This window comes from Fusarium graminearum, chromosome 2 (genome assembly GCF_000240135.3).
Source record: "Fusarium graminearum PH-1 chromosome 2, whole genome shotgun sequence".
Classification (NCBI taxonomy): domain Eukaryota; kingdom Fungi; phylum Ascomycota; class Sordariomycetes; order Hypocreales; family Nectriaceae; genus Fusarium; species Fusarium graminearum.
Window position 1 is genome coordinate 915,417 of NC_026475.1, and position 12,497 is coordinate 927,913.

Genomic DNA, 12,497 nt, shown 5'->3' on the forward strand with positions numbered 1-12,497 from the left:
ATGTTGCGGCCCGGCACACCACTGACTCTGCTGCTATTCGCAGCTTTCGCCCTGCTTCTATTAGCCGTCATATCGACACCGATAATCGAGGCTATTCCACTGAGTGACTTTGGTGGTGTTACATATGGCGTGTTTGGCTACTGCCAAAATGGCAAGGGATGTAGTGGTATCGGAGTTGGATATGATACTGGTTAGTTTACAGTGACGACGGAAACGTAATCAGTCTCCTAACCTTTACTGACGTTTCTCGCAGCTAAATTAGCTGGGGATAATTCCCAAGCATTTGACCTGCCATCCGGCGTTCGAAATACCCTTTCAGCTATTCTCATTGTGCATCCAGTCGCGGCACTCATCACCCTTGTCATGACCATCATGGCAGCTGTGTCTCATTTGCATGGACCGTCGCACTCTACGAGATATCTCCTCATTTTGTTTATCTTTTTATTCATCGACTTCCTGGTCTGCTTGCTGGCATTTTTGATCGACGTGCTACTGTTTGTGCCACACCTGGCATGGGGCTCATATCTGGTTCTGGCGGCTACTATTCTTGTTGCTATGAGCGGATTGGTGACCTGTGCAATGCGTCGCACTCTGGTCAGCAGGAAAGACAGGCAGAGACGTATTGCCGATAACGCCGAGATGAGCGGTCAAAACTATTATAATAGAACCGCTCAGGATAAGACAGCTGCTGAGGATGGGATCACTAGACAGCCGACGCTGCCCACTCAGCCTGTCGGAAACAGCGTTCATGACAATATCCCAGCCTTTGCGACGTTTGATCAAAAGAACCGAAGCGATCAAATCAGCGAAGAAGTCCCGCTCACCCGCCGGGCAACATCGAACCGATCTCCAGGTGTCCCTCATGAGCCAGTCAACGTCGGCGAAGCGGCTGCTTTTAATAGAACTCCCCAGAGACAAGGTTCTCAGGATCAGTTTGGGAACCCGATAGACAATGGCATCGACCCGTACGCCGGTCGAAGAGGGCCTTCTCCAAGCATGAGCAACCGCGGAAGAGGAAATGGAGGATACCGTGGTGGAAGAGGAGGCTATGGCCGTGGAGGATATGATAATTACGGCGCCCCTATGCGAGGCCGCGGGGGCTATGGCACACCCGGAAGAGGCGGCTATGGACCTAGAGGTGGACGGGGAGGATCTGGCCCACCAGGTCGAGGCGCCTATGGCCCAGGTGGAATGAGGGGAGGCCCAGGTCCATCAGGGCACAGCAATGGACCTTACGACCGAAGACCATCTCCTGGTCAAAACTACGCTTCAGACTTCCAGCCATCGGAGCCATCCAATGGGTATAGCTCGACGAACCCATCGATGCCCAGCTTGAACACCTACACTGCCTACCGTCCTGAGTCTGAACTACCGCGAGCAGAATCGCCGCCACCATTACCAGGAACTGAACCTGCCACTATAGGCGGTCGACCAGTAGAGATGGATGCTTCCCCAGCGGTTCATGGCCATCAGGGTGGAAACTATGGTCAGCTCAGGGACAGCGACGTAGATGTTGCAGGTATGGTCGGTCTTCAGCAGGGCCAAATCCCCCAGCGAAATGATACTATCATGAGCGAAGGCAGCAAATACAGTAACGATGAGTATGATACGCACGCACGCACGCACGCACCTCTCTATAAACACTAACTTTATCGCAGGCAATACGCTCCGCCTCGTGCTGCTTGGAATCAAGGTGATGGCCGGAACTCACCTAAAGCTCCGCCTCCCCTAGCTACGAGCCACCCTCTGGGAAGAAACACGCCTCCTGTTACGCAACAGCCCGCAGTTATGGGGAACAGCAATTATTATGAAGATGTAGATCCCCGTTTTGCCCCCGAGGCGTCCCTGTCAAACAACAACCTCCAGCCACCGCCGATTGAGCCCATCTATGAGGATGTCCATGCTAATAATGCGGGTGCTCGAAGCCCCGCTGAGTCCGAGCACTCGACTTTTACTTCTATCTCCCAGCGTGGCATCAACCCCCGTTGGAACCCCGGACCTCCGCCACCAATGCCATATCAACAAGGGCCTCCTCATCGACGACCTGTCCATCAACAACAGCAACAGCGTCAAGATATGCTTCTAGATACTCCGGACTTTCAATTACCCAGTTCGCGGAGTGGGCGAGGTCCTGGTATGGTACCAGGAAGTGCCTACCCACCAGGCGGCTTCTAGTGAATCTGCCGAGTAGGCCTCAGTGCTGGCTCTGACCAAAACATTTCGTTTTTCTTCAATCGGCAAATTAAGCCCGGTATTCATACGTTTCAGCCTTTTATTATTCCTAGGGCTATTTGCCCAAGAGACACCACGCCCTCTAGACTAATATAGTGTCTTGTTGGTTGGTTATATCTTCTGGTTATTACCTTGCGGCCTACTCTTTATTCTGTTGCCCGAAACGGGCACTCTAGTTCTAGACCCCGGATCCGGGTGTTATTTAAACTTTGTTCCTTATGTTACGGTTCTTGTCTTCTGCCAGTTCATGTTTTGGTCTGGTCTTTGATGTAGCGCGGGACGCTGTGATGCCTAAATAGGCGGATTTCGCATTACAGTTCACGTCTTGCGGCGAAACAGGAGTTTTATTTTCTTTAAGGAGAGGAGGGCAGTGAGAGGGAGAGGGTATTGTACCAGAGTGACAGGACATGCGGATATGAACACGACCTTCTCTGCAGACAAAGAGGATATCTGGAGGCGATATGATTAACGAATGCTGTAAGGGGCTTGGAAGGTAGTTGAGATGGCATCTGCCTCTGTAGATATTGGCTTGTGTGGAGCAAGAGAATTATTAGTCAACTGGGCCTTCATATTTGCTTGTGATATCCAATTTTCTTATTTCTTTTGCCAGTTGTCTAAACGCACTGGACCTGTTTATACACGAATGAATGGCGTGTGAGAGATACCTAACAATTTGCACTAGGTGGCTGCAACTGCCAAACAACTGATGGACGGCTTTTGCTTCTGGCAAAATACCTTGCACATGCATCCTTTTCACTCTTGGGGCAACATATGACTCTGGACCTCAAAGTCTTTGTGAACGAATGCAAAAGCTGGACTCTCAAAAGGGGGCAAATAACATAACTCTAAGTTTACGTTCCAACAACGTATAGATAGGTGCACCCCGACAAGCTACCATAAGGCAAATAGGTGGTCTCGTTTCTTAAAATGCGACAGTTAATTCTTCTGCGGCCCAAGGCTCCATTGTATTATCTGGGTAAATACAAGTCACCACCAAGGTCACTTCAAAGAACACGGTAAAAATTAAGGCGCGAGTTAGAGAGCATGCGATCCACCAATTGTGAAGCCTGTTATATCTTGACCTGGGGTTCTTAAGTACAATATGAGAGTTGAACGCCCAGCGGTGATGGTATCACCAATATATCTGGCTCCTTCGTTTTTACCTGGCACTATTCGGTAACAAAACTGCTCGACCGAGCTGGAAGATATGGTATGGAAAACTACCTGCATGCGTTGAGTATGCAACGTGATCTTGCTATTGGCAGGCGATATGAACCACAAGTTACATAGAAGCAGTTACCATTATTGGCGAGGAGTAATATGGACAGCTGGAATCAGAACACTGCCTGACCGCGACCGTGACATAGGTACCTAAAGTCTATTCAGCCAATCGAGTTTAATTTTTTCCAGATGTTCCTAAAAGCTTGCTCATAAATGGGAAGTTGATCTTGTCGGAAGTACTTACACCGATTTCGCCTGTTGACACTGATGAGCACCGTCACAGTCAGGGACAATAAAACTTGGAGCAGCGACGGCGCAATTGCGTGCATATAAGTATCACGCGGAGTTTTAATGAATTAAACTCCTCTTCTGTGCCGGGTCCAACTTCGAGGTCATCTTCTTTCTTCGTCTCTTTCACCTGTGCGTTGGATCTTCGGACCGAGGCAGACGCTCAATGAACGTAAAACTTCATTTATTTATATATTCAACATTTGGGCTACTGAAACTTTTGGATCCATTGAGTTCCCGGTTCGTTTAATCTATTCAAGTTTACGTTGGCAGTGTGCTCCTTCCATATCTCCTTCCGTGTTGCGCAGCGCGGTTTGTAGAGTAGGAGGAAGGCACGGTACCTTCCCCCATTCACTTCACTTGCACCCTCTCTTACACCTTCCTCGCACTTCCTTCTTCGCCCACTCTCACCATCCCCTTTACCACTTCACCCTTCACTCTTACTTTCTATCACCCCAATTTCTTCTATCATTGCCCGCTACGATCATCGTTCAGGTAATGGTGAAGACCTAAGGTCGCAGCCACTCGTTCCACCACGTTATCTTGCGCTGCGAATATATTCATCACTTTGCACCGCTACCCAATCCTCCACTTTTGCTGCAGCAATATTCACCCTTTTTCTTTCCAGGCTTATTCAACAAGTCTAATTTCCAGGCGCCTTTGGACGATTTAGCATTCCAATCTAACCGGCACTTTCCTTAGATTTCAGGGATCAATCGTCCTTACCATCTCTGGCAGACAGGATGTATCAATCTGATTCTACTATGGAAGACTTATCCTCCCCCGTCAGCATCACCTCTTCCACCGCGACCGCCCCGTCTTCGGCTTCAAAGGTCACTTACACTACGGCTGGCACCCCGTACAACCCTAGTACTTCTCAGCCACTGCAACCACCTGCCCGACGAGGTCGCTTCCTCAAGTGGCCTGCCAGTCTTCCTGCGGCGGGACTATCTCTCCTGCCTAAATCCGTCCTTGCGACGCTGCCTATCAAGACTACTCGCTCTTCATCTCTTCAGCAGTATAGCCCCCAAACACAGTACGACGGACCGTCCAGCCCCCTGACTGACACCGACCACGGATGTGTCAACATGTCTGCCCAAGTTCCCCGACTTGGATCTTCAGCAACGCCGTCACCACTTGCATCTCTCTTCTCAGAGATCGAACAAGATACTTTCACTGATGCTGACCCAAGCGACGAGAGCGACGATGACCGCGAGCCTGGCATGGACCCGCTGCTGAATATGACAGTGAAGTCTCTTCACAATCTGGCTTCTTACCCGAATCCGAACCAGAAGAAAGCTCAAAGGACCCTTCTACGAGGAATCAAGCCGGCTCTGAGCTTGAAGTCAGCGACTCGCAGTGACGAGCCATGCTATCCACGCAGCGGCTCTCCTAGCCTCCCAAAGACACTCAAGTACAGCACTGATCCACTCGGCAACTTGCAGCCACCTCGAAGAGAGGCCAAACTATTTGGGAGGTCCGCCGAGGATGCGATCTGGAACAGCCGCGACGATAGGTCGCTTAGCATCCACCCTGTGACCTTGGAGAGCTTTGATCGCGCAGTCGGTAGCAATCCTACCCTCGCTACCAACACCCTTGGTTCAGCTACTCGTGTTACCTCATCAGGTGCACCACTGCCTCTGACTGCTGGACCGCCGGGCCAAAGACAGTACCGCCCATCAACCTTTGAATCTACCTTCAAGGCACTGCACACTGGTACACCCACTCAAGACTCCAGCCAAGAAGACGATGACGATGTTCTCATCATCACTCGGCAGACTCTACGACAAGCAGGTGTCAATCCTATGAGCCTGGAGCAGAACTCACATTCTCTCAAGACAATGCCTCCACTGGTATCCAAGACCCCACTGCCCACATCAACAGCCGCTGTAGACTTTACTGAGGACTCGGACATCAGCGCCAGCGCTCGAGCCAGCGAATTCGTTAGCTACCTCACACAGGAACAACTGCATCCCTCAAATGTGACACCCTCGTGGGCCTGGGGGTCTACTGTGGCCCCTGACTGCTGGGCGTCATCGCGAAAGCAGAGCCAGCATCAGTATTCTCAAGGACCTCGAATCCGGAATGCAAATGACATCAAGGCTCGCAGCGAAGATGTCAACCGTGCTTGGTACGCAGGAGCTGATTTTCTCCTGGCATCATCTGAGGAAATTGCCATGCAAATCCAACCACCCACGGGCAAAGGGGATTTTGGCGCAATTGGAGATGGACGCCCTTCCAAAAAAGGTGATTATCACTACCCGATGAGTATCAATCATGCCAACCGCATGACAGTGGCGGAACATGCTCGACCACTGTTCAGCATGGCGCATGCGAACGTACAGCAGTTCATCGGAGAGGAGTGGCAGAAGAACAACGCCAGCCATACTCCACCAGTTCAGGCTACCAAGTAGTGGGCCGTTGGTTTGTGAAAGATATGAAGTCGGGAGTATGAACTATCCCTTATGTGATGCATTAGACATGTCAGCATGGTATGGTTTCTGGGAAGACGTATGCAGACTACAACCTTGCGTTGGCCAATGCAGGGCAGGAAGGTTGGATGCCTTTTGGGTTGACTCAACATGGAGGTAGTTGCGATATAGTCTATGCCCTAAAGGACATGAAGTTCTAAATATATGTACACCCGTCGACTCGCACAATAGCAATATAAAAACTGATGGAAGGACTGTCTGCTGCTACCTTAGGTACCTAGGTAGACATTTGAATGAAGAAAACAAATTGTCACTTGCTGTTTCCCGTTGTATGACTACTAATAGCACATGCGTAGTCTTAAAATCTGCGCCTTGGTTAGAATTACTTGCTCCATATCCATACTTGGTAACTTGACCAGTACAGGGGCCAAGATATTAGAGCTGTAATAAAGAGGCCGTCACGGGGCCGTGATAGCACATGTCAAAGACAAGACATTGATCAGCCACGTTTACGGGTTATTAGTGTAGATGACGAAAAGACATGGAAGTGTGGGTGGACCCCATGACGTTAGATCAGGGGCCCCCGTCTTCGCTTGGGGATCTTATCTTGACCAATTTCCCATCAAACAGTGAAACAGGAAGATCCTCAAAAGCTTGAATTCACGCGTACGTGTTTTTGTCCAGGTGGCTCTTAAGAAATACGGTACTTATGAAAACACTAGGTACGTCACACCTATCAGTGAGCATCAACGAAAAAGACTGGATACCTAGAAAATCCTTTTTCTTCTACATCTAGTCCCTCTTCCCCTCCTGTCTCCAGAGTCGGGTCTCTGATCGGTCCACTTTTCGATCCTGCTGGCATCTTTTGCTTACCATTTGACCTTGCCTTTCGGACTTCCCCATCTCAGCTTCTGACTTTTTGAAACAGAGCTTTAAACAACCACGTCTATCTGCTGTACACCTGTACCTAGACTGCGACTCCTGCGAACCTTTGTCTGCTCCGGGAATCCGAGTTCGAACGCACATTACTGCACGATCAGCCAAGCGAAAGCGCAGAGCGGAATCGGACACAACACAGATTTTACCCACTTGAAGGAGAAAAAAAGGCCACGATATTAAACGATCGCTTTGCATCAACCAAAACGCACGAACATCTGAGAAAAGAAACCGCAACTGAACGGCTGAAACTTCCACTATGGTCTACGTGCGGCAAAAGGAGCTCCCGGCGCTCAGGGAGTACAAGTACTCTGGAGTTGACCATTCGCTGCTCTCCAAATATGTTCTCAAGCCTTTCTATACCAATTTCGTTATAAAGTGCTTCCCCATGAGTATGGCCCCGAACGCTATCACCTTAACGGGATTTTCTTTTGTCGTTGCAAACTTTTTGGCCATGCTGTGGTACACGCCCTCATTGGACCAGGATTGTCCCTCATGGGTATACTACTCTTGGGCCCTGGGATTGTTCCTGTATCAAACATTTGACGCTGTAGACGGAACCCAAGCGTAAGTAGACTCGGAGGAATCCCTCCCTTTCGCGAGACATGATTGTGCTGATCCAAGTAATGTAGGCGACGAACCCGACAATCCGGACCTCTTGGCGAGCTCTTTGACCATGGTGTGGACGCTTGTAACACATCACTCGAAGTCCTTCTATTTGCCGCTTCTCAGAACATGGGACAAAGCTGGCAAACTGTGGCTGTGTTGTTCGCATGTAAGTTTGCACTCATAATTCTGCCAATACCATGATACTGATTATCTCAGCTCTCTTGACCTTCTACGTTCAGACCTGGGAGACCTACCACACCAAGACTCTGACTCTCGGCATTGTCAACGGTCCCGTTGAGGGCGTTCTCGCAATTGTCCTGGTTTTCATCTTTACAGGATACGTCGGCGGTGCGCACTTCTGGCAACAGAGCATGTTCCAAACCATTGGTGTACCTTCCACCGTTGGCGTCCCTTCTTTCATCTACAATCTCACCTTCACTGAGTGGTATCTTGTTCAGGGCAGTATCATGCTAGTTTTCAACACCGTTGAATCTTCTCTCAACGTTATCCGTGCTCGTCGAGCCCGTGGAGATCGTTCTCGTGGTGCTCTCCTTGGCCTAGTGCCGTTCTTCAGCATCTGGTCTATGGTCGTCGCCTATCTATACCTTCAGCCCAAGATCCGCCAGTGCCATCTCGTCCCATTCGCCCTCTTCGCTGGCCTCGTCAATGCTTACAGTGTTGGACAAATGATTACAGCTCACCTTGTTCACTTGCGATTCCCTTACTGGAATGTGCTGGGTCTGCCCCTTGCTTTCGGTGTCATCGACTCCCTGGGACCCATCTTCCAACAACATCTTGGCGTCGGCTGGCCTAGCGCTCTTGGTGATAGTGTTTATCAAGTTGCCTTCATGTTCATGATGCTCGGAACCGCTGTTGGTGTGTATGGCAGTTTCGTTGTTGATGTCATCGTCACCATCTGCGATTATCTTGACATCTGGTGCCTGACCATCAAGCACCCTTACGTCGAGAACGAAGGACCCCAGGCCAACGGTACTAAGAAGGACTAGATTGTTACCTACACACTGAGACCTGGAGCAATAATGGGACTGTGATAAACCAAGTCCTTGTACTACCTAGGCAACCCTTCAGTCGTGTATCTCGTCCGAAGACTCGAGTATGGATGAATTGTTGGGAGGAGACAATGGATACGTTGTCCACTAAAGAAGAGAGGGGAAAATCAAAAGGGCTACGGTATCTAAAAGGGGAGAGAACGAAAGTAATAACGATTGCTACATAGACCGAAGCTTGAGAGATATTGTTTCGGGTAGGTTTAACGAGGGGGGATATGTATGATTTTCATGACGAAGGGTTTTGGTTTTCTTCCGGAGTTCTGCAGCGTATCTTGGTTTGTATTATTGGCACTCGAGATGTGCTAGTGTCTTGGAGGCTGATGTAGTATAGTTTTGTATCACGGAGATTTTCCTGTTGTAAATTTTGTCATTATCTGTAATCCAATATTTGCTGTCATAATCGTGACCAAGCACGAACGGTTGAATAATGTTTGATTGATCCCTCCATGAGGACCCGCCAAGAGGAATTTGACAATGGGAACGCGTCTTTGGTAACCCCCTAATAACACCCTGCAGCTAGGTCGCGTTTATACGCATACAAATGCTGCATACCTTCGCCACGAAGTCCCAGAATGCCCCTGGATGAATCGTTAAATCCCGAATACAAAACGCCACGCCATAAAGCCCCGACGGGCGGGGGTATCATAGATTATCCACTGATTTCCTTCATGTGATATACGTCAATCATGATGAAGCCACACATATATCATTTCTGCTGAATGGCCCCTTTTACACCTCATTTGTCGTTCAGAGGAGGTCATCAGTGCCGCTAGCAACACTTTGCTCAATGGCATTAGTGATTGAGCGTTCTGAGAAAACAGGGCCTTGGCCATCGCATCTAGCGCAGTTCTTGAGACGCTCGCTCACATCAGCTATATCGACCAGACCTTTCTTGAACAGGTCGTGAGAAATGATAAAATCCCACGTGGCACCTGCAGCAAGAAGTCGTTCGCCATCATCCGAGGTGACAATGCGGTGGGAGGGTGATTTGTTCGTGTGGTTTTGCAATACGTTGGAGTAAAAATCTGTAGGCTTGAAGCGCAGCGGTCCAGTTGCAGGCTCAGGAGAGATGGAACCATGACCCGTGTGTGACGTGGCACGCAATATCTCATTCTCGGTGGATATTTTCTGAAGATCGCGCTTCAAGCGCTCGTTTTCGATAGACGATTGTTGCTGCGCAGCCTCGAGACCAGCGAGCTTCGCCTCTAGATCTTTGACATGCCTCTCTTTTCTCTCACGGAAGGCGCGCTGTCTATAGAACCATATGTTAGCTTGATGAGAAAATGAGAACAGCTCGTCTGGAGTAATTGTATATCGAGACCCTCCGCTTGACAAAAATCCGACTTCATGGATCTGCATAAGGACAAGAGCGTCGGACAAACTTACGCAGCGCGGTTTTGTGCCTTTCTTCGAGACTGGGCAGGAGTCAGATTTTCATCCTCTTCACTGCCCCCTCGAGCGATTGATTGTTCATCAGGAGACCCGTTTCTCATCGAGCCTCCTTGCTGCCGGTGGCCTTGCATTTGGGAAGCGAAGACGTTCTGACCTGGAGGTGTGGGAGGTCCAGGGAAACCGGAGGCAGGCTGGTGAGGATTGGCGTTGAAGCCTTGGGCGGTTGTATAATCGAAAGATTGGAACTGGTCATTTTGGTGGTGGAAGGGCCGTCGTAGTTTTCCTATGTACATGTCAAACCAGACGTCAGCTTATATGCGCTAGTGTCATGAAATAAACGAGCTGCAGGTACAACGGAGAAGAAGCCAAAAGACGTTGGACATCTAAGGCTGAAGGTTGATAGAGTAATGCTCAGGTAAGAGAACGCTAAGGCAGGGCTGCACCGGGGGAGTGGGGGGAGAAGAGATCGCGGAGAAGAACATTTACTGACAGGCGGGGATGCATTGAAATCATCGGAGCCGGCGGAATGAGAGTGTGACGGCGTCAGAGGAGGAATTGGCATGAACTGGTGGTAAGGCTGAGGGTTGGTGAAGTTGTATTGCCCGGTAAAATCCATTGTGATGGTTTCAGAGTCGATGGTTGGAGATGAAATAGTGACTGTGGCGAAACAAAATAGGTAGACTAGGCGGACAAAAAAGCCTGAGATGGATGCGATGAGCGATGGTGGGCAATTGGCAACCCAATGCCGCTCAGGGAACGAAAGAGTTGATCGAGCTTCTTGATTTAAGTAGCAGAGTATAGCAGAGCAGAGCAGAACAACAAACAGTGGTAATGTCGTATATGATTTTTGTCCAGGCAGGAAGGCAGGTAGATAGATGGTGTTGAGTGAGGAGGAAGAGACAGGGCAGGAGGGAAATGAGAGCAAGTGGTAGGTAGGTAGGCGGGTGTAGGAAGTCAAGCTAAGGTGAGCACGGAGCAGGAGCGACGCAACAGCCGGGTTAAGGAAGGAAGGGTCTCGATAAAGTATAACGTGGAATCCGTTTTATGAACGGGGGCACGGGAAAGGTTGGGCCTGGGTCCTTTTAAGAGACAGATGTGGGTTCTCGATCTTGTCCGGGCTAGACGTGATGCAGTAAGATGGTGGTGTAAATTATTGCTGGGCACGGCACTTACCTTTTGACGTGCATATTCTATTAGTAGGGTTGCCAAGTTGGAGCAAGGCCAGGGTAGGAGGATATCAACATATCTAGGTAGCCAGTCCCGCTTTTGGGAACTAACATGCTGTCAAGAGACACTTCAATTGATCAAAAAACGAAGAAAAAGGCCTCAGAGACGTTGTTTAGACTGACGGAAAGGGTTCCATGTCGCGTTCGAAGCTAGAGCACCATCTAGGAGGAGTTTGGACGGGGAAGCTGCAGCTGGCGGCCGACGTTACTGTGCACCTAATTCGTTCTTTAGCTTGTCTCCTCTGTCTTCTTCTCGCTGCGTCTTTACTTTGCCCGCCAGCTCAACGCAGTCGATTCAGTCATCTCACCGGGGTCCTGATGGCTGTGCAGCCGTTCGAAGATAGCCCGGAAATTGCGGCTGTCTTTTCTGCATGCAGGGCTGCGTTAGTTACCTTGGACGGTAACGTTGATGCAGGGAGGTATGAAGGGTTGTGGAAACCCAGGAATACTTCTCTTAACCCAATGCTTCTCGAGTGCCCATTATGGTACGATATTGAGCGATTTCACATCGTGTGTGGCGTTGACCTTAATGTCAGTCAGTCAGTTCCAACGTACGTCATGTTTCAGATACACAACGTTGAGATCTATGTATATACCACACATTCCAACAACCTTATAGCTACCTAGTACCTGTCGACTCCACAGACTACCTTAGTACTTACCTAGCTGATGGACTTTTAGCGGATTAGAAGGTACATGGAAAATTGGTAATGCATATTCGATACTGACAGTATCCATTTTCTAGCCCCCGAACAAAACGACAGCGCAGTATTCTCTTAATCTTCCTCCTTCTATCTTAGGTCGGCTGTGGGGCATCCTCGTCTACCTAGGCAGGCATGGCAGGGTCTTCCATCACGTGGGATGGAATGGGGGTCGCTATGGATCTGCACTTCATGCCTTTGTCGGGACCATGTAAGTTGAAATATCTTGTCAGTGTTCAGTAGTATTCTACGATGTAGTTATCTTGCCAGCAAGACCGAATAGAATATGCGGCATCCTCGCACCTGGCACACGGGTTTGCTATGCCTAATCAGGTAGGATCTGCAACTGAGTATCCTGTCCTTGTGAACTTGGGCCTACTGAACAACACC

At 49.5% G+C, this 12,497-nt stretch overlaps 4 protein-coding genes across 4 annotated transcripts; 3 read left to right on the plus strand and 1 right to left on the minus strand.

The window, feature by feature from the left end:
* FGSG_08708 (uncharacterized protein) lies at positions 1-2,175 on the plus strand (the record flags this gene model as incomplete). Its single annotated transcript, XM_011321723.1, has 3 exons — positions 1-190; positions 254-1,601; positions 1,659-2,175. 3 exons carry the CDS (start codon positions 1-3, stop codon positions 2,173-2,175), a joined length of 2,055 nt encoding a protein of 684 aa, XP_011320025.1.
* Positions 2,176-4,982: 2,807 nt separating this feature from the next.
* Positions 4,983-6,155, plus strand: FGSG_08707 (uncharacterized protein; the record flags this gene model as incomplete). Its single annotated transcript, XM_011321724.1, has 1 exon — positions 4,983-6,155. One exon carries the CDS (start codon positions 4,983-4,985, stop codon positions 6,153-6,155), a length of 1,173 nt encoding a protein of 390 aa, XP_011320026.1.
* A 937-nt stretch (positions 6,156-7,092) lies between these two features.
* FGSG_08706 (uncharacterized protein) lies at positions 7,093-9,143 on the plus strand. The gene is made up of 3 exons (XM_011321725.1): positions 7,093-7,676; positions 7,742-7,884; positions 7,935-9,143. The coding sequence occupies exons 1-3, from the start codon at positions 7,369-7,371 to the stop codon at positions 8,723-8,725; spliced, it is 1,242 nt and encodes a 413-aa protein (XP_011320027.1). The 5' UTR covers positions 7,093-7,368; the 3' UTR covers positions 8,726-9,143.
* A 392-nt stretch (positions 9,144-9,535) lies between these two features.
* On the minus strand, positions 9,536-10,796 carry FGSG_13313 (uncharacterized protein; the record flags this gene model as incomplete). Its single annotated transcript, XM_011321726.1, has 3 exons — positions 9,536-10,040; positions 10,175-10,463; positions 10,667-10,796. 3 exons carry the CDS (start codon positions 10,794-10,796, stop codon positions 9,536-9,538), a joined length of 924 nt encoding a protein of 307 aa, XP_011320028.1.
* Positions 10,797-12,497: the final 1,701 nt, after the last annotated feature.

Excerpts from the sequence above, each read along its gene's own strand:
- FGSG_08706 (XM_011321725.1), top strand. The coding sequence starts at position 7,369 with ATGGTCTACGTGCGGCAAAAGGAGCTCCCGGCGCTCAGGGAGTACAAG. Across the intron at positions 7,677-7,741 it reads GCTGTAGACGGAACCCAAGC|GCGACGAACCCGACAATCCG; the intron begins GTAAGTAGACTC and ends CAAGTAATGTAG. Across the intron at positions 7,885-7,934 it reads TGTGGCTGTGTTGTTCGCAT|CTCTCTTGACCTTCTACGTT; the intron begins GTAAGTTTGCAC and ends TGATTATCTCAG.